We start from the raw sequence: 27910 nt of genomic DNA on the forward strand, positions 1-27910 counted from the left end.
CTCTTAAATTTATTTATTTTATAAATATATTTAAAGAATTATATAAAAAAAACATTGAAGTTTAGAATAAGCAAACAAACGATATGGGATGCACATTTTCTGGTGGTTTATACATCAAATTCCCTGGCAACCTCATTCTCAACTGAGTAAAGAACACCAAATATATATAACCACCATATCTTCATCCCAAAAAGAGGTATATAAAAGGGTGGAAAAAATGAACAAGTATAGTTGAAGCTACTTTAAATGAATAAACAGATTATTAGACATCCAAACCTGCAGTGTATCTCACTCCTGTTGATGGCAACCACAAGTTCCCTTCAATGAATTGGGCCACTGTGAAATTGTTGGCCTGATAGGAAGTATTGAAAATATGATACCCAGGCCACCGGACCCTGTTAGTTAGCCCAGATCCTGGCCCATAATTCGAGTACTCACCATAGTACAAAGTGTCCAAATACTGATCGCCATTCCACTCTAGCCATCCCTCTGGCCTTATAGCATTACTTATATAGGATTGCATGAAAACGGTTCTTGAAAAGTTTTTCCAGGGTCTACCAAGGTAAGTGTACGTGGAATTGGCATAAGGTAAGAGATCAATATCTGCTGTGATATTGCAGAATTGGATGGAGTATCCTGTTGGTTGATTTGGGTCCTTGCGGCCATGAGCTGTTATGGTATTCTTTTGGCTTGGTAAGCCTTTCTTGGCTAGAATCTGGCAGTCTTGGAAGACAGCAGTTGCATCACCAAAAATGAAGTCTACGGTCCCACTAATACGACATTCCCGGTAGAATTGTCGCATTGTATGAGTATAGAGTGTGTCTTGATGGCCCCTAACTTCACACCGAAAGAAGACTGATAGATCAGAATCGGATCGTAGAGCTACTGCTTGATGCTTTGCAGCTCCTGCAGTGTTCTCAAAAGTTATGTCTCGAGCTATGAATCCTCTCCCACTAACCGCTGCAGATGTCACGAGGAAAAAAAATGTAAAATTAATCTTGACAGAAGAATAAAACTTGGCTTAAATTTCAGATACTTAATTCAACATATTTTAAATAAGATTCTTTTTAAGCAACACTCAATTAATGATCCAGCATGGTGCACATGGGATTCTGAACCATGAAACCAGAATCTATAATGAGATAATCTATAGTATGTTATCTCCAAGATCATGAAAGAACAGCACAAGGATTTAAAATTTCATTACACCCCATGCCAAAATAAATATCATCCCAATCCTGCAACCCAGATGATAAGGGGACCATCAGAAGCTAGCAGCAAAATTGTTATATTGATGGTAGTATCAACACAGGTCTGTAGTTGTGTGACTAAAATTGAAAACCCTAATTGACCTTGTCATAACCCTAAGGAATTATTGAAAATACTCAAAATCGCGAACATGAAGAGTTGTTTAGAATTTAGCCAAAACTATTATCAGTGCTAGATATCATTTTCCATTGTCCTTGTATGAGCCCTTATTATTAAAAGCCTATAAAATCCAAATACCATTATGTTTACAGGCAAAAGCAAACAAACAAAATACTTCACCATAAGCTTACCAAAGGTTGCTGAGCGAAAAGTGGTCCAGCCATCAATGAAATTCCTGTTGCCAGAAATTACTGTGGCACCCATTCCATCACCAACCATCATTAGGTTCCATTTCTTCTTCTTGATCTCCACATATTCAGTATATAAACCATTCTTAATATATATGACATATCGTCGCATGCTATAATCAGGTGCTGCTGATACTGCATCCATTATCTTTGTGAAATTTCCAGTTCCATCTGCTGCAACTATAGCATCAGGGGTCACTCCATTTATCACTAACAATTTACGGTCCTCGTGCTTAATCCATGAAGGGAATTTATCATTTTTGGCACTTTTGCTGCCAGTGAAGGCAACTCCATTGGTTTTAGAATTACGTTTTGAGTCCACCTTACTGAGAAGCTCCTGGACTAATGAAGTGATCTGGTTAAGACCACCTGCCGCTAGGCTTTTGAGAATGCTACTGGTGCCTTCAAATCCATCAATGCATGTGTCCTGATTAACAAGTGCAGCACTTAACCATGTCCTTAAATCAGAATTAAGATCACCAGTGCTGTTATTTTTACCTGCAAATTAAATGAAAATGAATATCTCTTTTTTATGGTAATTGAATTGATGTGTCTGATGAATTGTCAAATTAGATAAAGGCAGCACTAGTAGGCTACTGTCTGGTATGGATTGGGACAAATCAAAGAAGAGAAACAGGATTTATGGTGTGTGTGTATGTATATATATATAAAACGTGACGTGTAAATCAAAGTTGTGGGACAACTAAAGCTGAGGTCCCCTGTATTTTAATGGAGCAAGTACAAATAAATATTGGGAAAGAATTGATCAACTTTAATGGGAAATACATTTTTAACATTGAAGTACAAGTGCAATTAAGCATTCAACCCAAGCATGTTCATAGATCATTAACCCATGCACATCACAAGCAAAATTGCAAACCCCATCATTATCTCCCTTGAAAATTATGAATAAACATAACTCAAAAATGAACAAGTTGGTTGCTTTACCCTTAGGATTCTGGGAGGCAGACATGGTCCAGCTCAACTCATCAGCGGAGAAGTCCAGTAAGTCTAGACAATCAGTTATAGCATTGGAGAGACGAAAGTCACCAAAGAAATTACCAAAATTTGAGATTGTAGAGGTGACATCTTGTATAATATCAATAGCGGTTTTCAAAGAGCCCACGAATTCAGAGATGGGCACTTTCAAGAACTCATTTCGCAAATACTCACTCCTAGTCCTAGATGAGGCAGCACAAGGAGTAGAAACCAAAATCAAGACTACAAACAAGGAAAGCAAGAGTGAAGGAAGTGAAAATCTTGACATTCTTGCGGGAAACCAAAGGGGTGAACTGAAGTCCCTGAGGAATGCACAATAGTGTAATGAGGAGTAGTGGGACTGAAGCTTGTAATGAAGGAAGGTGCATGCAATTGCAACATATAAGGCGGGGAAAGAGGTAGATGTCAGACGGGCAGGTGGGGCATTTAAGAAGGAAGTGGTGAAATGAGTCAAATCCTGAATGCGTTATGGTGTGGGCTTTTATTATTATTATTATTATTATTATTATCTTTCATTGTCGGCGTTGGCCATGGTTTAGAATGGCTGTGTTTTTCAAAAACTCCCAAGTAAGCGATTGGGCGGGGGGCATCTTGGTATTTTGTGCTGGCTGGCCCATTGCTTTTTCTTTCTCGTCCTTGAAACACAGCAAAAGCCTAACCCTTTTGAATAGCTTCTTCTCTTTGCTTTTTCTGGTGGTGAAATAAATGATGGATTTAGGCTTTCGCTATTATGGTTCTGAGCACAGGGACCTAAATGCCATGTTCTTGTGTGACAGTGATAATAATAATTAGTTTGAAAAGGGCATTAAATGCTTATTTGACATTATGTTTAAAATATTAAAATTATTATTTCAATCAAAATATTATTAAAAAAATAATTTTAAAAAATATTTTATTATTTTTATAATTAAAATTTATAAAATTTAATTTTAAATTATTTTTTAATATTTTTAATTATTATATTTAAATAAATAATTTTTTCAATAATAATTTCAACGTTCGCTTAGCCTCTTCTTGCTTCTCAAGCTTATGTGATTCAAATGGCCCACCTTCAGAAAAGTTTACTTCTGGTAAATTAATTTAACTGTGGTAAAATAATGATGGAGAAATTGACACTAAATTGGAAAAACTTTTAAAAGTAGTTTTGTTGTTTAATAAGATGGAATCTTAATACCACAATATGAACAGACATAAAATTAATGCTGCTACTATTTTGAGCAAGGAGATTCCAAATTTTTAACCAATTAAACCTACCCCACCAATTTAATAATTAACAATTAAATTGATCCCTTTTGTTCTTTACCAAATGCATGCAGTTCAAACTTCAATTTTATAGAGAAATATCAAGGGATTAAATAGATTATGATTTTAATATTTTTACATTAAAATTTATAAATTTTCTTTTTTTTTTTTTTATAAGACCCATCAAGTCATTATAGCAACGAAATTTTCTATTATATTAATGAATAAACAGTTGATGATGATGATTCTATTCTTATATTTTAAAGAGATTTTATAAAATTAATAAGCTTTAATTTAATAGTATCAGAATAATTATTAAAATTATAATATTATAAATTTAAATCTCATCAAAATTAATTATATATATAAAATATTAAAAAAAGAAAATTTCTTTTTTAAAATTTTAATTACGTAATTTTCCACACTAAGCTAAGACTAGTATTAAGATAAAGCTGATTTGAATCCCTATAGCTGATTCAGGTGAGAAAGAAAGGGTTTTAAAATAAATTTAAAAGTTTAATTTCATTTCTGTATTTATCAAAAAAGTTTAATTTAGTTTATTTTCAATTTTTTATTTAAATTATTTTAAAATTTTTAATTTAAATTTAATTTAATTTTTAATTTTTTATTTAAATTAAGAAATTTAATATATATTTTTTAATTTTTTAATTAAAATAAACTTAAATTAAAATTTATGTATAAATTTTAAAAAAATTAAGAATATATTAAATTAAACCATCCTAATAAATACAAGTCACAAGTTGAAGATTTTGCTGATTTAAAATGTTCTTTGAATTCTTTAATATTAGATGGAAAGTCAACAAACAGCAATAATGTAGAAGATAGGATGGCAGCATCAGGGAATTTCTTTAGAATCCTAGAGAACTAAAGTGACCGCTTTTAATACGGCGACGCGAAACGCGTTTTGACAGCTTGCACTTGCAGCATGACATAAAACCACGCGTTCGCCTCGAATCCTTTTTTTTCCCTTTTATTATTACATTTTTTTAATTAATTATAAAAAAAATATTTATAGAATATACTTTTTTAAAAAAATAAAATATTCTTAATATTATATATAAAAATGATACATTATATACTCATAAATTTATGAACTTTTTAAAAATATAAATAATAGTTGTTACATAAATATGAAAGCAAAGCAAAATACATATTTATATCAAATCATTTTTAAATGATATAAATTTTAGTAAAATATTTAATTTTATCTCTATTTATTAGAAAATTTTAATTTATTTAATTTTCAATTTTTTATTTAAATTAATTTTAAATTTTAAATTTAAATTTAATTTAACTCAAAAATTAAAAATTTTAATTTCTTGATTTTAATAAAAAATTAAAAATTTAAATTTCTTGATTTAAACCTAAAAATTAAGAAACTCAATTTCTCTATTTTCTTAATTTTTAAACTAAATTAAGTTTAAATTAAAATTTATTAACTAATTTAAAAAAATTAAATATAAGTTAAATTGAACTTTTCCCATAGGTGTGAAATTGAGCTTTAAGCTTATAAATTTTATATTTATAAATTTTATATTGAAAAGTATTTTTTTTATTATTGGTAATAGTGATGATATTTATCATGTATTTATAAATAGATTAATTGCAATAGTGTATCCAAAATTAAATCATTGTTTGATATATTAATTGATCTTGAAAATTTTTAATATAATAATTATTTACGTCTAAACTTTAATAAAAATACTAAGTACTACCATCCATTTATATTATAACTTATTTAATTAAATAAAATTTTTATTTATCTATTACATATATGTATGTTCATATAATAAAAATATTGTTACAATTTTTATTAAATTTAAACTTATTTTTCATTATATTTCTCACTCTAAAAAATAATTATTGTTTAAATCAATAATATTAAAAATAAATTATATTATTAAATATAAAATTAAAAAATTAATGCAATTATATTTTTCAGTAAAAAAAAAAAAACTTTTTTCCATTTATTTTTCTGGTTTGGCATTAATTATGAGAAGATTAGATCGAGAAGTTCCCCATAAGGAAAGAAATAAATAAAAGGTTAGCTTGAGACCCACATTATTAATGCGGTATGTACTTTGCATTTTCTTTAAATTTCATTGCATGTGCATTGAGTAATTATATATATATATATATATATATATATATATATATATATATATATATATATATATATAAATGGACTCTACAAAATTATAATTGTCAAATAATTACAAGTAGTTTTTATATTATTAACTAATAAAAGATCCTAACGAACAAATTAATTAATCATATTATTGATTTGAATTTATATTTTTTTATTAAAAAAAAAGAAAAAAAATGAAGAAAGTGGGCAGAAGTCTCGCATGAGGGGAATCCACCACCGGCGACCAAATCTTTGCTTGGTGATATTTGCGAATGATTAGTGATATTTGTGAATGATCTTTTGATTTGAAGGTCTCTTCATTTTTTCATGAGGCTAAAAAAGGCCACCAAAATCACAACCCATTCTCTTAGTGCATGTTTACCATTTAACTACCCTAAAAATGCCTGCAGGAATTATTATTATTGATCCAATTAATCGGACACATTGAGCCGGTTTATGAAGCAGCTTGTAGCTCATATGTCAACATGATTTGAATGAGACGTCTTAGGCTGCTCATGCCCGCAATTGAGGCATGAAATTTAATGCTGTCCAAATAATAGAGAGACAATACATCAGGCATGAAAATTAGATAGGTATTTATAAGTTAATTTGAATTTATAAAATTTTAAAATTTGAAGTAATGATGTATTTGATTAAAGTGTCTATACGTGATTAATAGATAATTAATATGTTTTGTAAAAAATAATTTATAAACACATTTATTAAAATAATTAAAAAGAATATTAAATGAGATTTATAATGAGATAATAAAAATTAAATAAGAATAATATAAGTAAAATATTTGGTCAAACTAAATAAGCATCAAAATAAAAAATTAGTTCCCCAACTTATTTTTTTTAGATTATAAACTTAATTTTTGAAAAAAATTATTATAAATAAATAGTTCAGCCTATTTTTAAATATTATAAACTGATCAGATAAGATAAATATTCTCTAAAAATGATTAACTTATATATAACTAAAGAGATCATGGTTTTTTGGACTATCATTTAATAAATTTTCTCTTTTGTTCTAATTTATTTTAGTTTCGTAGTTATTTAATTGTAATGTTATTATATTAATTTGTAAATATATTATTTTTATATATTTTAAAAATACATATCATTAATTTATGAAATTTAAATATTATTTTACATAAAAATATGAAATAAAATATATAAATTTTATAAAATTTGAATTTTATATAAAATAATTATTTTATTTAAAATGAAGTAATAATAAAAGTTTCAACCCTCCTTTAACGAGCATAATTCCAATCATTAAAAATGTGCATTTCATGCGCTATTGTAAATATACAAAACATTATTTTAATTTATAAAACATGAATGTGATATCCTTTTATTTAAAATTCAGCATGTTTTTTTATTCTATATGATGCTAAAAAATAAAATTTAATCCACGAAATGGAGCTATCTTTTTTATATAAATTTTAATTTAATAAAGAAATTATCACAATGCATTTTATCAAATTTTATTTTGATTAAAAAAATTTTAAAAGTATACTCTTTCACATCAGTCCAATACATCATTTAAAGAAAGAGATAACCATATTCATTAATTCGAAGAACTTTTGAATAATCTTTCATGTATTTTTTTTTTATAAGATGAAAGAGAAAATTAAGAATTTAAATTATTGTTCGTTATAAATAGCTTGAATGTGGGTATACTAAATATTGAAATAATATAATAAAATTAATTTAAATTAATTATAAGCTTAAAAATAATTAATGAACTAATTTAATTATTTTTTTTAAAGATTTTTCTTACGTTTATCGTTCGCTCAAGATATAAAATATATAATAAGATTCAATGTCTTCAATCCATGATAAACCGTCTAGGTAAAAACTTCTCTTTGTGTAAATAATTATTTCTTTATTTCTATGAGATAATTAATCAATCATATTACAAGTAGTATAGTTTAATACTATTGGCAATATCCTTCACTTCTGTCTCATCTTTCTCATCCCTTGATTTCCCAAAGCCAAATAGTCCTAACCATCTTCCTCCTTCCTTTTCCAGCGCCATCGACCATCTTCCTTGAATTATGAAATAGCCTCTAGTTTCAGTCAAGCGTCGTCGACCACTTTCGGTTCTTATCTGTGATGATTTGATGAAATATGAGATTCTGCCATTGTGATTTGATTTACTTGATCTCTTAAAGTCTTAATTTTTTTTTTGTTTTGATTTTTTTGGGTAATTATGTGTTGATGAATCAATATATACAAATACAAAAATTTGTTCTTTGTTTATGGGTCTTAAATTTCTTTAATTGTCTTTAATTGTGCAAACACAGAATCCAATTTCATTAGATGTCGAGAAGCGGGAATAAATTAAGTAATAAATTTCTTCTTGGTCTAAATCCTTATTCATTACAGATAACTTACACGAGATAGAGAATAGATCACCATGCTTTTATCTTATGTTAAACAGAAGCATATTCAGCTATGAATTTATAGACCAAGTAAGTAAGGAAAACCAGTGGAAGGTAACCACTTACTTCCACCAACGAAATTTTCTGCAGTAAATGGCAGTGCCTCGGATGCACTAGTCATCACCTTGAACCCCTTCCAAGTCACCCTATTTGCAGTGTTAGCACCTGCTCCAGTATTTTGATACTCTCTATAGAACAATGTGTCAAGAGCAAAATCTCCATCCCACTCATGCCATCCTGCTGGGTTAATAATATCACTTATATCAGTTCGCATTATGACAGTCCTGGAGTATTGCTTCCAGGGTCTACCTAAATAAGATTGAAAACTGCCTTTTGCAGCTTGTAAATCCTGAGTTGCACCAATCCTGCAATTTTGGATCGCTATGCCCGTGTTCTGATTAGGGTCTTCCCGTCCTTGAGCTGTGACCATATTCCTTTGGCCTGGATTGGGGCGGCGGGCATGGATGTCGCAGTTTTGGAAGACTGCTGCAGCATTTCCAAATATGAAATCGACAGAGCCGACAATTATGCAGCTGACATAGAATTGGCGAAGTGTATGTACATAGAGTGTGTCTTGGTAAGCAAGCATATCACATCTATAAAATGCTGATTGGTCTGATCCCACACGCAATGCAACAGCTTGGTGCTTGGATGGTCCAGCAGTGTTTTGAAAGGTTATATCCCTGGCCATGAATCCATCCCCAACTACAGCTGCAATGGATACAGGCAACGAAACAATCCTTATGTATAAACAATTCAATTGAATAGTTGCAGCTGAGGCTTCAGGATTCAGGAATTAATGTTCAATGCTTGTAATATTGTGTTGAACAGAAACATGCTCAAGTATAATGACAGCAGCAATGGATAAGGATCGTGTCTAGTGTCCTGATGCACCAAAATTTATACACAGTACAAATTAAAGAGGCAGATGCATGCATTGTTAGTATCCCCACTTCGGCAAAGCTATTTTTTTGCAGGGCTACTATTGCCATAGACTTTTCCTTACATAAATTGTAAACCCACCACTGTCAGAAGTCATATGTCTAAATCATCCAAAGTAATAATTAAGGTCACATGTATAGGAATCAACTATTTATACAGCTGGCTTATCCAGTTTCTAGCGAGGAGCTAGTGCGATCAATTGAGTCACACAAATAAAATTGAAACTTTCAACCATCTTGGGTAGCCCGGATGGTTAATCCTTGGGCGTGGAAAGGAGATCGAGAATTGAGACCCGCTCAGCCAGACATGGGATTTTCTCCTGTTTAGGCTCCGTTTCATTTTCTCTTGCCCCCTCTCCTGCTACCCACACCCACTATCTTCCTCTCAGCCTGCTACAACTTTTTTTTTTTGTAATGGATGCTACTGTTTATATTTATCAATTGTTATGGGGAAAAAGAGGGTCTGCAATTATTGCAGAGTACAAGTGTTTATTATCAGGCAGCTGGCATCAATAAAAAGATGCAACTAGACTGAGACTGTACGTGCATATTTATATTAGGCAGTACCCAAATTTGTATACACTACCTTGGGGATACGATTAGTTGTGGTTTCATTGTTTTGAAGATATCTTGGACCGTTGCGCTTTGTTTGGATATGTAATAGGGAAGAGAAAAAATAATAGAAGATAAATATTTTTTATTTTTTACTTTTTTCTCTTTGTTTAGAATGGGAGAAAATTTTTTCACGTTTGAAAAGAAATAAAAGGAAGAAATAAAAAGAAAAATAAAGTAGTTTCTTTTTTTTAAAATTACTATTTTTCTCTCAATTTTATAAATTAAAAAGTTAAAATGAAAAAAAAAAGATATACATGTAATTTCATATTTTTCTTTTAGTTACTCTATTTTCTCTCTTCCTTTTATTTTTTATCATTTTTAAGTAAAAAAAATAATAATTTTAATTTATTTTTCTTTATTTATTTTTTTACTTCTCTTTTTTTCCTATACCCAAACAGAGCGTTGATTTCTAGCTAAGCCAGCTTTCGCAAAAATACAGCAAGCCTTATCTCATCAAATGACCTTGTCAGTCTCACCGCCACGTTTTTAGATATTGAAACTTTCACAAGCTTGACCTACTTTGACGTAGCCAATCTGAAAACTGTAAGTAAATGCTAGAGCCAAGCTTAAGCCAAGCATGTTCATAAAAAATTCTAGATTTAGGAATCTATTTGTCTTGTCTTTGAAAGCTATAATAGTAAACCAAATTAGATGAGAAAAGGACTGAGCACAATTTTAATAAACATCATTTGCCAATAATTAATTGATTGATTGCTATTGGAATTGACAATTATAACCACTAAATCATGTGTATTTGCATTTAGATTAGAATATAGAAAAGGCAAGCCAATAAATATATAGTCAAATATAAATAAATGAAAAAAATCTGAACTTACCAACAGTTGCAGACCTGAATGTGGTGCTGCCATCAACGACGTTCCTATTACCAGTGATGACGGTGGTCGTCCTCCCATCACCCACAAACATGATGTTAGTCTTTCTACTTGGCACTTCCACATTTTCTCTGTAAGCCCCTGCTTTAATTCTTATAATGTACCTCGAACTACTGCCCGCTGGTGCAGCTGCCACCGCCTCCCCTACGGTCTGGTAGTTTCCACTCCCATCAGCTGCCACAACAACATTGGGAGTTACATCTCTGGCCTGCAGCAGCCTACGGTCCCCAGCCGACATCCACTGTGGCCATTCTATTCCATTCTCCTCTTCTAGCTTCCTCCCTGATGATGATGATGCCAAATGCTTCTCCTTAGCCATATCTGCGTCAGTCATGTTCTTGATCATGGCCAAGGTATTGCTACACAGGTGATGCGCATGCTTTTCATCACTTAAAAATAATTTACGAACCTGTAACAAGAAAATCCGTGGCTAGTCTGAAAATGGGAACAGAAACATATACACAATAGCTTGGCTTATATAGTCTAATTAAAAGAGTTAATAGAAAGTAGGGGAACCTTTTCATCTGCTTTTTCATAATAGAAACCTTCAACGCAAGTTTCTTGGTTAGTCATTGCAGCACTGAGCAGTATCTTGAGGTCATCAGCGTGTTCCGCTAAGGACTTTTTCAAAGATGGATAGCTTCGGAGGTCCTGCAAAGCCTTCTTAATCTCATCTAAAGTTTCGTTCAGCATTTCTAGACAATCACTGAGGGCAGTCTTTTCGCGCTTTGTGAAGTTACTCTGCCTAAAAGTGAGTTTCTTGATCTTGAGATAAGTTCGTTCGACAGAAGTCTTGCTTAGATTCAGTGACAAATCGATTACATCCTTGGTGTTCTTTATCTTGCTGGAAGCATCAGGTAGAGTTGAGATTGCTGAGAAGCATAGGTCAGGGTACAATGTGGCACTGCAGGATGATTTCAGAATGGCATGAGCTGCTTGATGGTCATGCTCAATGATGGCGTTGGCTGAGCTCTTTCTTCTTGAGGCTACACCAGCAATGATGCTAATAACGGCTGTAACCAGAAGGACTGAGGCAAAAAGACCCAAGAAGAGCCTTTTCTTGTTCTTGTTCTTGGATGAGGTAATGCCATTGCTGGAGTTTGATAGTGGAGGAAAGTCTTCCTTCATGTTTTTGGTTTTTGTCGGTGCTGATATGCTTGCAAAGGAAAGGAAGGAAAAAGAAAAGGTTCAAGTATGGATAAACATTGCATTTGGCACCTCTTGTATGATGCATTGGGTATGGGAAGATATTGTCGTATTTGTCATTTTATGTGATAAGGGAAAAAAAATATATTTTTATTTAAATTTAATTTTTTATAATTTAAAATATAAAATATCATTATTAAATACATAAATTTGACATGATTAAAATTTCCATCACTCCCATCACACTTCGCTTCTGCGTGACCTACTCGCTTTTCCTCCTTTCCTTGTCAGTTTCCCTCTCTATCACCTTAAAACCATCACATCACCATAGATTCTCTAATACAATCCGATCGCAACCCTTAATTTTCCCTCCCTATCACCCATACAAACCCTTAGAAACCAAAAAATTGCTAACCAAGAGGAAATGGCCACCACTACAGCCATTAGTCTTGGCGGTGATGCCGATGATCTGGTCATAACTATAACGCCATAGATTGTCGAGAGCCTTAACACACTCAAGAATGTCAGGGAAGATATGCTTCTTATCCTCTCTAACTTTAATAGCCGCTTATCCAATATAACCGATCTGATCAAAGACGAATCTAATTCGCAATTCCGATTGGAAATGTGGCTAAGAAGGTCCTTTTGTGTTGGGATTCCTTCCGCTACTCTGCCCCATCCAAGGATGAAGCACTCGATGAGGCCATTGAATATCCAAGTGCCATCGATGAAATTATTGAATTGTTGGATTATTTTTGTCTTTGCTATAATTCCAAACACTGTACCCATACATAAGCATCAAGATTCAACATATAGTAGTGGTATTGCACAAGCTACAAAAGGATCTGATTCGGCCGTGATTGCAGAGCAGATGATTCATTTAGGCTATGAAAAGGAATGCATCCAAGTTTATAGTAATGTTAGCAAAAATGCTTTGGATGAGAGTTTGGTGGTTTTGGGTGTTGAGAAACTCAAGATAGAAGAGGTGCATAAAATTGATTGGAAAAATTTGGACGAGAAAATGAAATACAATAAGTGTTCATGGAATTGAGATGTTTGCAACAAGAAGCCCCTGTAACAGAGAGAAATTGAGAGAAAGAGAGAGAGATGGTTCAGGGGGGATAAATTATTTAATGTTAAAGGGTGAAAATTTTATAATTTTTTTAATTCTGAAAAATGAATGATTACTTTCAATTAAAGAAGAAATAAAAGTTTCCAAATCTTAAAAATAATTTTTTATATAAATAATTTTTTTTATGATGTTAACTTATTAATTTTGCTAATTTAAATTTTTCTATAACATATATTGTTAAAAAGTAATAAATTTTTTCATCAATTTATCTATCTATTTATACTTAATAAAAATCTTATAAATGAAATTATCAATTTTAATTGTGAAATAGAATGAAAAGGAAAAAGTAGAGAATGGTAACAGAGAATATATGAGAAAGAAAGTTGAGTAATGGCAGACAGTAAGTCACTGCAAGTTTGCAGCAATAACAAAATTTTCACTAATTTTATGTTAATTGTGATTTGAGTCTTGAACTTCTAAGTTTTTAAGATATATAAAAGCATAAGTAATTTTGATTTATTATTTTAATGAGCTGAAATATTTATTTAATTATAAGTTTGTCCAATGAAATGGCCAACATAAAATTATAAAGAATAATTGGACTTAAATATTGAAAAAAGAAAATTTTGGATTGAGTTACTTTTTTTTATATTTCTATTAATTCACTTATGAAATTTTTTTTTATTATAATTCTCTTTACCTTTCCTTTTCCTTACTACTTCTTATCTTTTTATTACTTACTCATTTCCACCCTCATCCAAACAGATCCTTAGGGATGGATTATAGAGTAAATCAAATAAAGTATAAATTGTAAGTTATTATCTCTTATTAGACTATATATTTTAGTCTCTTGATTAATGAAAAGACCTAATATAAACAGAACTAATAATAATAATAATAATATATATTGCCTAAATAATAATTTTTTTCCTTTTTGCCATGAGCATCTTAGGCATTTTTTTTATTGGATGGAAGATGGAATGCCATTTTTAGGTTCAAGCATTACAAAAAATGTGAGCCTAGAACACAAATAAGAAAAGTGAAGAACCAAGAGCCTCATCATTCAACCTAATACAGAGACCAACTCAAACACAAAAAAGCAGTCCAAATGCAAGCTCAACCCTATTTCAGAAACTCTAGGTTGCTAGAAGTACACAGCAATCGAGCCGAAGCTGCACCTCCGTCCATCATTTTGTATCAAGCATGACTGTCAACTGGATAGAGGGTCTCATCATCTTCCAAAACAAGGGATCAAAATGAGTTAGCATAGGAACCAATCGGCACTTGACCTCTAAGTTCTAACAAACCATAACAAGGAACAAGACTCTGGGGGATTTTTCAATTGTGAAAATTGTGTCAATTTGGTCTGTATTCGATGACCTGGGCTGAACAATATACCAATGATCTCAAATTTTAAATTAGATAATCCATTTCTTCGGAATCAAGCCGAAACGATCTATAGGCCCGAAACTTGCAGAGCTTGATTTGCAAACTAAAAAAGACAGTGCACAAAAATAGTCATGAATCAAAGCCCAATAGGAGACAACCCATCTAGCCCGAGAATCGACGTTGAGTTAGTTGGAGGAGGAAATTCTAGTAGGTTTTTGTCTTCAGCGCCATTGGGCATCTCACCCAATTTCCTAACGTGTTTCATAATGAAGTAATTATGTTTTGTATGAAACCATAGAAAATATTTATTTTTTTATTATTTTTGCATCATATATGGATAAGATAATTTAAATTTATTGTGCTAACTAATATTATTCTAATATAATTCTTTATTGGTTGCTAAACTTAATTTTTTCATGTTTTGCTTTAATAAAACTTTGAGCATTTTGAAATGTTGCATTAAAAGCTCAATTGAGAAAATCCTCTGTGACTGATGACTTATTAAATATGCTTCATATATTGACTTATTATATATATAATTATTGCATATATCAATTTTAAAATTTATTTTTATATGAAGAAATAAATACTCGTTTATTAGACTATTGAATTAATCAATCATATTATTGATGTTTGAATTTAAAGAAAAAAGGCTCGGTGCACTAAAAAATAGTGCTCCCTCTCTCACAGGAAGTAGATCCTTCCTATTATATAGGAAGTGAATCCCACGTGATTGTGGAGAAAGGTGTATGTGCACCGAGTGCGCAGATAATTCCTCAAGAAAAAGTGGGCAGAACTCTCGCATCATGGGAAACCACCGCCGGCAACCAAATCTTTGCTTTCTCTGTAATTAGTGATCTTTTAAAGGTCTCTTTCTTTTTGCATGAAGCTGAAAAAGGCCACCAAAATCACAACCCATCATCATAGTGCTCGTTTACCAATTACATACCATAATAGTAACTGCAAGAATTATTATTATTATTATTATTATTATTATTGATGCAATAATTAATAGGACAGATGGAGCCAATTTATGTGGGACCTGGTGGCTCATATGTCCACCTATTTCAAATGCAACGTCTTAGGCTGCTTAGGGTCAATAATATCACTTATATCAGTCCGCATTATGACAGTCCTGGAGTATTGCTTCTAGGGACTGCCTAAATAAGATTGAACACTATCTTGTACAGCTAGTAAATCCTGAGTTGCACCAATCCTACAATTTTGGATCACTATGCCCGGGTTCTGAATTGGGTCCTCCCGGCCTTGAGCAGTGACTGGATTGGGGCGCCTGGCATGGATATCGCAGTCTTGGAAGACTGCTGCTGCGTTTCCAAATATGAAATCTACAGAGCCGATAATTATGCATTTGACATAGAATTGGCGAAGCGTAAGTACATAGAGGGTGTCTTGGTATGCAATCATATCACATCTATAAAATGCTGATTGGCCTGATCCCACACGCAATGCAACAGCTTGGTTCTTTGATGGTCCAGCAGTGTTTTCAAAGGTTATAACCCTGGCCATGTATCCATCTCCAACAACAGCTGCAATGAAACAATCCTCATGTATAAACAATTCAATAATTAGTTGCAGATGAAGCTTCAGGGTCCAGGAATTAATGTTTCAATGCTTTTAATTTTGTGATGAACAGAAACATGATAAAGTATAATAACAGCAGAAGCGGATAAACAGTGTCCTGATGCATAAAAGTTTATACGTGTACTACTAAAATTATAAACAAAGTAGGAAATAAAATACATATGTCACAGGACGATTTTAAAAGTACAATAATTAAAATTCTTAGATTTTAAATATAAAAAATTTTTTTAAAATAAATGTTTAAATTTATAAATAATTTTTTAGTGAATAATTATTTAAATATGTATTAATATAATTTTATAAAAAAAATTAATCATCATTCTACTCCAACAAAAAAATTTAACTAAAAATATTATTTTTTTTTTAGATATATAATAGCATAAATAAAATTTTATAATATCTAAAATTATAAACTTGAGAATTTTAAAAATTTTAAAAGATGTGGTAAAAAAAATTTAAAAAACTTTTATTTTTGATATGATATAATATTTTAGTAATTAAAATTTGAAAACATTTAAATAAAAATTATTGATTAATATGATAAGTTCATTTTTTATATAAAAAAATAAAATAAAGAATGAGCTTAGCTTTAATATATATATATATATATATATATATATATATATATATATATATATATATATGATTTTTTTATTATTATGAATGTTTTATATCACCAACGTCTTGTAGTTTAATCTATTTTTAAGTCTAAATAGATTAGCAACTGTAGCAAGTAAACAACTTGTGAACCACCTTAAAAAAAATTGTGAATCAAATTAAAAAAAAAAAAAATATATTAGCAAAACTTTAGATTAATAATTAAGTAATTAAAATATTTAAAATTATACTTTGAAAATTCTAGTGACGTTTTTAAAATTAAAGGTCAAGCACGCCCCTCCTCTCCTTGGCTCCCTCCACCTTGGGTTACTTCAAATGGAATGTTGATGGATCATTATTGGGCGAGCCGAGTATAAGTGCCATTGGAGGTGTTCTACGCAATTGTCAAGGTACTTTTATATGTTTTTTTTTCTTGTCCTTCTGGCATTGATGACTCGAATTCTGCAGAATTTAAAGCTATACAAAAGGCTCTTCAGCTATCTATATCCATGCCACAATTGACTGCTCCTGCTTCTTCCATTATTTTTGAATCAAACTCCCAAATTGCGATATCTTGGGTCTTGCATTTGGATAGTGTTCCATGGCACCTTGTATCCGTGTTAAACTCAATTATTGAGTGCATAAATCCGCTGGAAAACATGCCTTTTACTCATAATTATCGAGATGCCAACTCAATTGCTGATAGCCTAGCAAAGCAAGGCTTAAATCATAGTGATAACTTTTTTGAATTTCTCTAACTTTGTTGTGCCTCGCCTAGAAGAGGATTGGTAGAGACAACTCATTACTCTTGCCTTCACTGCCAGGTTAATGATGGAGAATGGAGAGACGGGGCATTGATTTGAATTTTATCCATTTTTAATGTTAGAAACTTAGAATCATGCGAATCTCTTATCATCTGTTGGAGGCGTTGATTCAATTTTTATTTAAATTTTAGTTTACAGCATTTTATATGATGATTGAATTTTGATGTCCCAAAATATGTCCAAGAGGGGGGTGAATTGGACTTTAAAAACAATTTTCGGTTCTTGCTCAAAACCTTTGAAAATTGCAGCTAAGTTCAACTTAATTAACTAATGCTAAATATGAACAATATAACTCAATTAACAAGTTGATTCAAGGTTAACTTATATGCAATCAGTATACTGATATAGCAGACTATATAAGCATTCAGTAAATATATCAGTAAACTGAATACGTTTTTATCACAGCAACTAGAGCGATATACGGATATCCTATCCGACAAAGACAACAGATAACCAACAGAATATATCAGATATCAGCAGATTTTGCAGTAAACTATTTTTCTCAGATAGCAGCAAGATCAACAGCATATGATATCAATTTTCATATCAGCAAAAGCATATCATTCATAAAGCTAAATTGCAAAAATGTAAAGAGCAAGGGTTGAGAAAATGAACACTGGAATTTTTATAGTGGTTCGGCTTTAACTAGCCTACATCCACTCTCTCAAAGATCCCACTTTGAGTCTTCACTCCACTATTCTTCTCTTTTCAAGGCAAGAGACAAAGCCATTTACAAATCTTCTCAACAAAGCTTTTACAAGTAGCTTCACACTTCTACCAAGTGTTATCCCAAACACTTATCACAACCAAGCTTCAATAGGTGCTTGAATGACCTCTCACAAATGATAATAATGTGTTTAAAAAACTCACTCTCACCCAATACAACAGAATCTATAAAGAAGAGTTGAGTAAATAAGCCAATGATGAGCAATAAATCACTTTGAGCACTTTGAATGAAAGCTTTAAAGATTTTGAACAGTAGAGGGACTTTCATTAAGTGCAAAATGGCCAAAGGAAGGTGTATTTATAGCTTTGGAACGTTTTTTACCGTTGCAGAACTCATTTGAACGTTCTGAATACGAATTTCAAGAAAATAGCCGTTATTTTGTCGTTTCTGCGATGTTGTGCAGAGTTGAAACGATTAAGCGTACTTGAGAAAATAGCAAACCAGTTAGCATACTAAAATCAGTAGCAAACCAGTTAGCATACCAGGAAAACTTTTCTGCATAACTTTCAAAACTATAAAACTTTACACCAAATCATAGTCAAATACTTTTTAGGCCAATAATAATGATATTTAAAAAAGGAAAACTTTTGAGGGATAAAAAATAAGCATCATTGACTTTTACTCCTCAATTCTTTTCACATGTAATTCTAGAAATTAAAACTAATTTCTATACTAGATGTACCTTCAATTTTGATTTTCAATGCAGCCTTGGAAGGTAACCTTTTCTTCTTTTATCTCTTTTGCTTCGTCTTGTGTTATCCTTAGAATGTCATCCTTTCTTCATAAGCATGAATCCATCATGAAATCCTTTTGTCCTTTTTCTTTGAGATACACAACACTTAAAACAATGTTAGTTTGATTCTAGTTGAGTTTTGGTATCATCAAAATCTATGCTCCTTTGAGCTTGTGGGGTCAACAATCTCCCCCTTTTTGATGATGACAAAACTCAATTGAATCACCATGTAAATGTAAGTAAGTGTGAGTATGTGTATGTGAGAATAACTCCCCCTATGTATGTGCTTATATCAACAATTAATCACAAATAACTCCCCCTTAATAATTTCAATAAAACATCCATAAGCATTTTCTTAAGGAGTCAAGTGTGACTAAATATACTAACTAAATATGCACAATATACACACTAATCACAAACTGTATATATCATTCACAAGTGATATCAACAATATGCACACCATAAAATTATATCAACAATATACTATTCACAAACTATATCATGCACCATTAATCACAAACTATATCAAGTATCAAGATTACCATTCATTACTTTTCTCCCCCTTTTTGTCAGCATCAAAAGAATATGGGAGAAATCATGCATGTGTGAATAAGTCAAAATTCAGTTTAAGTGCAGTGAATAAACAGTCAAAATAGTAACTGATATAGCAAACTAATTTAAAGTTCAGAAAAACCAAAAGTAGCAAACTAAGTAGCAAACTAACAGACAGACTGTTAGACAAAATTCAATTAAAATTCAGTTCATCCTTTCAGCCTAGAACTTCTTCTGATTGGTTTTGGAGCACCCATTTTCAGCTTTTTGGGCTTGATAGGTTTGTCACTCAAAGTTTGAAGAATTGCAGCAGCCAATTCAGTCCCGGGTGTCAAAGGAACAATAGGCCCAGCTGTTAACTCAGTAGTGCCAGACTCAGCTGCAGACTTTTTGCCAGTTTTAGTCTTTTTGCCAGAGGGTTTACCAGTTTCCTCTTTCTGTTTGCGTCTTTGTTCTTGTTGAGCTGTTTTGCCCTTTCCTTTTGCAGGAGCAGCAGGAGCAGGTGTCTCAGGTTCTGCTTCAGACTCTGAGTCACTCATATCTTTCCCACTACCTTCTTTGCTGCCTCCATTACCATTTTCATCAGAATCATCATCATCTTTTTCTGCTTCAGCTTCTTCCTCTTCTTCCTTTTCTTCCTCTTTCTCTTCTTCTTCTTCAGTTTCTTTCTCTTCCTCTTCTTCTGTTTCTTCTTCCTCTTCCTCTTCTGTTTCTTCTTCTTCTTCTGTTTCTTTTTCTTTCTCCTTTTCTTTCACTTTCTCGGCTAGAGGAACAGAACCAGTAGCAACCTTACTGGTTTCTCCAAATTTCGATGGTTGAGATACCCAAATGGACTTTGATTTTAAACAACTCTTCAACAATCTTGTACATCAACATCAAAGATCCATCAACTTTAGAGTCTAGAGCATTCATAAGAATGGTTTGAAAACTTCTAAACTTTTGTAGCTCTCCAAGTTCCATTTCAACAAATTCTCTCAAATTGTTTACTTCCTCCAAAATACCTTCAACATTGAAAGTACCACTTGCACTATCTTTGGAGCTAGCACCTTGCTCAAATCTAAGCTTTCTACCATCATCATCTTTTTGCAAGCTAGTGATTAGGATCATATTGGTCCTAAGTTTCTCGCCTAAATGTATCCCAAAGTCTCTAAATAGACCATTTAGAAGATGAGCATAGGGTAGCTTATAGGGTGGCTTCCATTTCATGATTTGTTTCAGCATAAAATAGGCAAGATTAAACTCAATTTGGTTCACTATATGCCAAATTATGCAGAGGTCAAGGGTACTCAAATAGTTGGGACTGCCGGTTCTAGGATTCAACACATAAATGATAAAACTATGAAGAATTTTAATGTGTTGATGAGCATGGCTAATGCTAGTCTTATCCTTCACTTCTCCTTTAAACACTTCACCCTCAAAATCCCGTTTGTTAAATCCACCAACAGCAAAAACATCTTTGTGGGAGCAGATTTTGTTCCCACTGTTTGGAATTCCTAGGGCTTTAGCTAATCTAGCTACTGTCACTTCATAAATTGTCCCTTTCATTTTCACTTTAAAAGACTCATCTTTGTCAGAATCATCAACCCTCAAATTTTTATAGAATTCTTGCACTAAGTCCACATACACTCCTTCAGTATCAGAACACAGTTTATCCCATTTTTGATACTCAAACAAAGATTGCAAAGGAACGGAAATTTCAACAAAAGCAGGCCAGTGAATGTACCTTGGCTCATGAATAGCCCTCTCCATATGCACAACTGGAGCTTTTGAAATCTTTTTCTTTTTGGTTCCCTTTTCTTGGACTGGCTCGCTTGTTCTTTTCTTGGTTGTTTCTTTTGGTTTACCAATTATCAGAGGAGCATCCTTTTGTGGAGGTGGTGACGCAGGGATACTTGCGTCAGTTGAGTTTGATGATGAGTATGTGGTGATTTTGGCTTTCCCTTTTCCTTTGTCTCGTGCCATAACCAATCTTAGAAATAAATTGGGCCGAAATGACAGAAAGAACTGAGATTATAAAATCAGTGATGTGAGCAGCCAATATATATATATTTATATATATAATCAATTTTAACCATATCAACATCCATTTTTCACAACAGAGCGCAATGACAGAAAAAATTAGAACAGACAGCAAGAAAAAAAAAAATTCGGGTTCTTACGAATCCATGGCAGTCGATTTATTATTATATACCACATTTCACGAAGTGTTAATGCCCAAAAAAAAATTAACAACTGAGCGCTAAAACAGAACAAACAGGCGAGAGCAAATCAAGCAGAAAAAAAAATTATCAGCATATTACGAAAGCAGATAAAACAAGCATAGACAAGATGTAAAACATGATTCCATTAAGTTTTAGATTTTATACCTGAAATATACTGAAACAGAGTGTGCGAATCGACAAAGAAAAATAACCAACAGCAAATGATTTCTTTCGGCAGATTAGAGAAATAACGGAAACGAAAAATTTTGGGAATTTTCTATCTGCAAACAATCGATTTAATCGATTCACTAACACTAGGTTTCGGAAGAATTTAAAAATGATGAAGGAAAACGATTGCTTGAAGGGGTGCGACCGAAATGGTTTTGTGAATGGAAAAAGAAAGGCAGCCGTTCGGGTTCTGGGAAACGAGGCGACGGAAAGAAGGGTTTTGAATTTTAAAACTTGAAAGGACACAACTGTAGGTTTTGCAGGGAATAAGTAGCGTGTAGCAGAGGAGAGACGGCGAGAAGACTGATGGTTCAGAAGAAAAAATTAAATCCCGCGCAAATCAAAGTGTTAAAAAGTCCATTTTGCCCTTAAATGCTTAATGATGCAATACTTTAAGTAGAGGGGTATTTAAGTCATATGGGCTTTAAGCATGCAGAATAGGCGCTTAAAAAAAAAAATAATTTTAGAGTTTTAGAGCAATCAGACCTGACTTCCAGTTTGCCAACGAAAAAGTAGGAGCAGTGGTAAAGCGTTTAGCAAACAAGAAAATTAGCAAACGGATTAGTATGCCACTGAGAGCAAATTCTGCAGATTACTGTTCATATCTGATATAATCCAGAATTTTTCAAATTGCACCAAAAATATTAGAATGCATTTTCAACACTACAAACCAACATATATCACTTCATTTTCATATGGAAACATGAGAATGCATCAAAACTTAATCAAAAGCATCAATCATACCAAGTTCTCTTCTTATTTTGCAAAAAATTTCCTCACTAAGTGGCTTTGTGAAAATGTCAGCAAGCTGTTTTTCAGAAGGGACAAATTCGATTTGAATATCACCATTTTGAACATGATCCCTAATAAAATGATGTCTAATTTCAATATGCTTGCTTCTAGAGTGTTGAACAGGATTTTTTGATAGGTTTATAGCACTAGTATTGTCACATCTTATGGGAATGTGATCAAATTTAATTTCAAAGTCTTCAAGCTGTTGTTTCATCCACAAAATCTGTGCAACACAACTTCCAGCTGCAATATATTCACAGCGATGAGAAAGTGCAACAGAAGTTTGCTTTTTACTGTGCCATGAAACTAATGCATGACCTAGAAATTGACAAGTTCCAGAAGTGCTTTTTCTATCCAATCTACTACCAGCAAAATCTGAATCACTATAACCAATAAGATCAAATGATTCACATTTTGGATACCACAAGCCAATATTGTGAGTGCCAATAAGGTATTTAAAAATTCTCTTAACTGCTACAAAATGAGATTCTTTTGGACATGACTGAAATCTTGCACATAAACATACACTAAAATGAATATCTAGTCTAGATGCTGTTAAGTAGAGTAAAGAACCAATCATACCTCTATAAAATTTGTTATCTACCTCTTTACCTTTTTCATCTTTCTCCAATTTAATTGTTGAGCTCATGGGAGTTCCAATACTCTTCATATCCTCCATTTTGAACTTCTTTAGCATATCCTTTATATACTTGGACTGATTTATAAAAATTCCATCTTTCATTTGCTTAATTTGCAATCCAAGAAAGAAAGTAAGTTCACCCATCATACTCATTTCAAATTCACTTTTCATCATGTTGGAAAATTTCTTACAAAGAGAATGGTTAGTAGCACCAAAAATAATATCATCTACATAAATTTGCACAATAAGCATGTCTTTTCCAATTTTCTTAATGAAAAGAGTAGTATCCACTTTTCCTCTTTTAAAATCATTTTGAAGCAAGAATTTACTAAGTCTCTCATACCATGCTCTAGGAGCTTGCTTTAAACCATAGAGAGCTTTAGTAAGCTTGTAAACATGATTAGGAAAGTGAGGGTCTTCAAAACCAGGAGGTTGAGCTACATAAACTTCTTCATCAATATATCCATTTAAAAATGCACTTTTAACATCCATTTGATAAAGCATGAAATTCTTAAAACATGCAAATGCATACAACATTCTAATAGCTTCAATTCTAGCAACCGGAGCAAAGGTTTCATCAAAATCAATACCTTCCTCTTGGTTGTATCCTTGAGCTACTAGTCTAGCTTTATTTCTAACTACATGTCCTTTTTCATCCATCTTATTCCTAAATACCCATTTAGTTCCAATAACAGAATGCTTTTTAGGTTTAGGAACAAGTTTCTAAACTTTGTTTCTTTTAAATTGATTTAATTCCTCTTGCATAGCAAAAAGCCAATTTTCATCATTTTGAGCATCATCATATGTTTTGGGTTCAAATTGAGAAACAAAAGCAACATTACCAAAGTATCTTCTAAGTTGAGCTCTTGTCATCATTCTTTGTGATGGACTATCAAGAATGTCATCTTTGGCATGATTTCTATGGTATCTCCATTCTTGTGGAATATCTTGATGTTGAGGTTCCTCAATTTGTAGTTCTTCCACATTTGGTTGGGAGTCTTCTTGAATTTCAATATTTGTGGAGCAAGGGAGTTCTTCTTCTTTATCATTTTGATCATCCTCCACTTGTTCTTTTGATTCAAGCTCATCATTGTTCGACTTCTTTGAATTCAGAATCTGCTCAATTTCATCATCACAAGAATCTTTCCTTTGCAAGGAAGTGTTAGCATCATCAAAAAGTATATGCATTGATTCTTCCATGGTCATTGTTTTTCTATTGAAGATCCTATATGCTTTGCTATTTGTTGAATACCCTAGAAATATTCCTTCACAAGATTTAGCATCAAATTTCTTGAGATTGCTGTCTTTGTTATTCAAAATGTAACATTTGCAACCAAAGACATGAAAATATGCAATATTGGGTTTTCTTCCTTTCCAAAGTTCATAAGGAGTTTTCTTTAAAATAGCTCTAATGGAAACTCTGTTCAAAATGTAGCATGCTGTATTTACAGCTTTCACTTGAAATATTTTGGTAAACTGTTTTCATTCAGCATTGTTCTTGCCATTTCTTGCAAAGATCTATTTTTCCTTTCAACAACTCCATTTTGTTGTGGAGTTCTAGGAGCTGAAAATGTATGATAAATACCATTTTGAGAGCAGAAATTTTCAAACAAATTATTTTCAAATTCTTTTCCATGATCACTCCTCAAAGATGTAATGCAATATCCTTTTTCATTTTGAGTTCTTTTGCAAAAAGCTTCAAATATATCAAAGGTTTCATCTTTATGAACAAGAAAGAAAGTCCATGTGAATCTTGAAAAATCATCAACAATTACAAATGCATATGCCTTGCCTCCTAGACTTCTAGGTGTGATTGGACCAAAAAGATCAAGATGTAACAATTCCAATGGTCTAGACGTAGTTACAACATTTTTTGATTTAAAAGATGATTTTGTATGCTTACCAAGTGCACAAGCTTTGCATTGAAATTCTTTTTCAAATCTTAGCTTTGGAAGTCCTCTAACAAGGTTCTTTCTAGAAAGTTTAGCAAGTGTACTCATGCTAGCATGTCTTAATTTTCTATGCCATAACCATGCACTATCATCTGAAGTCATAAAACATGTTTCACAATTTTCTTCAAGACTTGTTAAATCAAGTAGGTAAATATTATCTATTCTAGCACCAGCAAACATAACATTATTTCCATGAATCTCACAATGTGTAGAAGTAAAAATCACTTTAAAACCATTATCACAAAGTTGACTAACACTTAAAAGATTATACTTTAACCCTTGAACTAATGCAACATTCTCAATGCAAGGATTTTTACCAATAGTTCCACATCCAAAAATTTTAGCTTTGCTTTTATCACCAAATTTCACATAACCTTCTTCTTTCAAGGTAAGAGAGGAAAACTTGCCTTTATTTCCTGTCATGTGCCTAGAGCAGCCACTATCAATGTACCAATGTTCTGTTTTCAGAATACTCCTTAGCGGACACTGAAATCGCTTAATCGTTCTTAGGTACCCAAGCAACTTTGGGTCCTTGAATGTTAGTAACATTAGGTAGGGTTCCTTTAGGCACCCATACTTTCTTTGCCTTAAAGGTTCCTTTCCTAATAGGACAAGCATTAATCATATGACCATTGTGATTGCAATAAAAGCATGTAATACTTGGTTGAGAAAAGAATGTAGCTTTAACAAAAAATTGTTTGTATTTTCCATACTTCATAAATCATTCATATCCAATTCCAGATTTTTCATTTGTAAATCTTTGATTCCCAAGAAGTATATCAAGTGTTTCTTTTCCTTTTGTAAATTTAGATAAATCTCTTGTCAAAGATTCAACTTTTTCCTCAAGAATTCTGTTTTTCTCAAGAAGTTGTTCACATACTTCTTTTGATCTTTGAAGCTCATCATTAACTTCCTTAAATAATTTCATTTGAGATTTATAAAATTCATTTTCCTTTGAAACCATACTCAATGAAATATTTTCTGATCTTAAAGCACAATTTTCATGAACTAAAATTTTGCATTTCTTTTTAAAAGTTCTATACTTATCATATGTCTTCACAAATGCAAGTTCTAATTCATCAACATTAGAAAGTTTAAGATTTACCTCATTTTCACTATCTTCGATGTGTGAGCTTTCACCTTTTTCTTCAATTGCCATCATACAAGTGTTTGCAGCCTCTTTGTCACTTGTTTCATCATTTGATGAAGAATCACTGTCACTCCAAGTTGCTGCCGTTGCCTTTTTGCTTTTGTCCTTTCTAAACTTATTTTTCTTCTTCAATGTAGGACATTTTGGCTTAAAGTGGCCTGGTTTGTTACACTCATAACAAACTATTTCACTTGAATGATTTGGAGTCTTTGGAGCATATTTCTTTGTGAACTTCTTGTATTTGCTTCCACCTTTTCTAAATGCTCTTTTGAATCTTTTGACTATCATAGCCATATCTTCATCATCATCACTTGAATTAGCTTTAAGAGCAACATTTTTCTTTTTCTCATCTACTTTTTCGGATATGAAAGCTATCCCTTTCTTTTTCTTTTGATCACCTTCATTCTCATCTTTCTTATAAATCATCTCATGTGCAATGAGAGAACCAATCAGCTCATCATAGGTGTATTTTCTGAAATCCTTGGTGTCTTGAATAACAGTAGTTTTTGCTTCCCACGTCTTTGGAAGAGACCTCAGAATTTTCTTTACAAGTTCTTGTTCTTCAAATCTCTTTCCAAGAGCTTTAAGTAGATTTACAAGGTCTGTAAATCTGGTACTCATCTCAGCAATAGTTTCACTAGGTTTCATCTCAAATAATTCATAATCCCGGATGAGGAGGTTTTCCTTTGACTCTTTTACCACATCAGTACCTTCATATGTGACTTCTAGTTTGTCCCATATCTCTTTTGCAGTTTGACATCCTGAAACACGATTATACTCATTAATATCAAGAGCACAATGAAGAATATTAATAGCCTTGGCATTTGTAGAAATTTTCTTCCAATCATTATCATCAAATTCAACTTCAGCTTTAGGAATTTGTACAGTTCCTTCACTGGTTTTATAAGGAATATAAGGACCATCTTTAACTATTCTCCAAGCATCAATGTCAACAGATTGTATAAAGTTTCTCATTCTAGTTTTCCAAAAGGAGTAATTTGTGCCATTAAAAAGTGGTGGTCTAGTGATGGAATAACCTTCACTAAGGGCGGAGTATACCAGAAATTTCTAGATGAACTAGCCAGGTGTGTGGATCACTCTAAGGGGTTTAATCCTCAAGCAAGAGAGACAAGCTCTGATCCCAAATTGATGTCCCAAAATATGTCCAAGAGGGGGGTGAATTGGACTTTAAAAACAATTTTCGATAGTTTCTCATAACCTTTGAAAATTGCAGCTAAGTTCAACTTAATTGACTAATGCTGAATATGAACAATATAGCTCAATTAACAAGTTGATTCAAAGTTAACCTATATGCAATCAGTATACTGATATGACAGACTATATTAACATTCAGTAAATATATCGATGGCGAATACGTTTTTATCACAAAGAACTAGA

At 32.1% G+C, this 27910-nt stretch overlaps 2 protein-coding genes across 3 annotated transcripts; both read right to left on the bottom strand.

Annotated features, from left to right (window-relative positions):
- Positions 1-44: 44 nt before the first annotated feature.
- LOC110636528 (pectinesterase/pectinesterase inhibitor PPE8B) lies at positions 45-3029 on the bottom strand. Of its 2 annotated transcripts, none has more exons than XM_058129800.1 (3): positions 2565-3029; positions 1560-2114; positions 45-906 (listed from the first exon to the last, which is right to left on the bottom strand). In XM_058129800.1, exons 1-3 carry the CDS (start codon positions 2881-2883, stop codon positions 263-265), a joined length of 1518 nt encoding a protein of 505 aa, XP_057985783.1. In that variant the 5' UTR covers positions 2884-3029; the 3' UTR covers positions 45-262. The 2 variants fall into 2 exon arrangements, with proteins under 2 accessions (XP_057985783.1, XP_021641963.2); XM_021786271.2 differs by having other exon boundaries at positions 45-960; positions 2565-3025.
- A 5324-nt stretch (positions 3030-8353) lies between these two features.
- On the bottom strand, positions 8354-12143 carry LOC110636550 (pectinesterase). The gene is made up of 3 exons (XM_021786305.2): positions 11424-12143; positions 10851-11316; positions 8354-9169 (listed from the first exon to the last, which is right to left on the bottom strand). Exons 1-3 carry the CDS (start codon positions 12033-12035, stop codon positions 8478-8480), a joined length of 1770 nt encoding a protein of 589 aa, XP_021641997.2. The 5' UTR covers positions 12036-12143; the 3' UTR covers positions 8354-8477.
- Between the last annotated feature and the right edge of the window lie 15767 nt (positions 12144-27910).

This window comes from Hevea brasiliensis, chromosome 11 (genome assembly GCF_030052815.1).
Source record: "Hevea brasiliensis isolate MT/VB/25A 57/8 chromosome 11, ASM3005281v1, whole genome shotgun sequence".
NCBI lineage: Eukaryota > Viridiplantae > Streptophyta > Magnoliopsida > Malpighiales > Euphorbiaceae > Hevea > Hevea brasiliensis.

What these genes read in the sequence shown, in the direction of transcription:
- LOC110636528 (XM_021786271.2), bottom strand. Translation starts at nt 2,883, where the DNA reads ATGTCAAGATTTTCACTTCCTTCACTCTTGCTTTCCTTGTTTGTAGTC. An exon ending in TGCCTCCCAGAATCCTAAGG is followed by an intron (nt 2,115 to 2,564) that starts GTAAAGCAACCA and finishes TTTAATTTGCAG; the next exon opens with GTAAAAATAACAGCACTGGT. An exon ending in TTTTCGCTCAGCAACCTTTG is followed by an intron (nt 961 to 1,559) that starts GTAAGCTTATGG and finishes TGACATCTGCAG; the next exon opens with CGGTTAGTGGGAGAGGATTC.
- LOC110636550 (XM_021786305.2), bottom strand. Translation starts at nt 12,035, where the DNA reads ATGAAGGAAGACTTTCCTCCACTATCAAACTCCAGCAATGGCATTACC. An exon ending in ATGAAAAAGCAGATGAAAAG is followed by an intron (nt 11,317 to 11,423) that starts GTTCCCCTACTT and finishes TTCTTGTTACAG; the next exon opens with GTTCGTAAATTATTTTTAAG. An exon ending in ATTCAGGTCTGCAACTGTTG is followed by an intron (nt 9,170 to 10,850) that starts GTAAGTTCAGAT and finishes TATCCATTGCAG; the next exon opens with CTGTAGTTGGGGATGGATTC.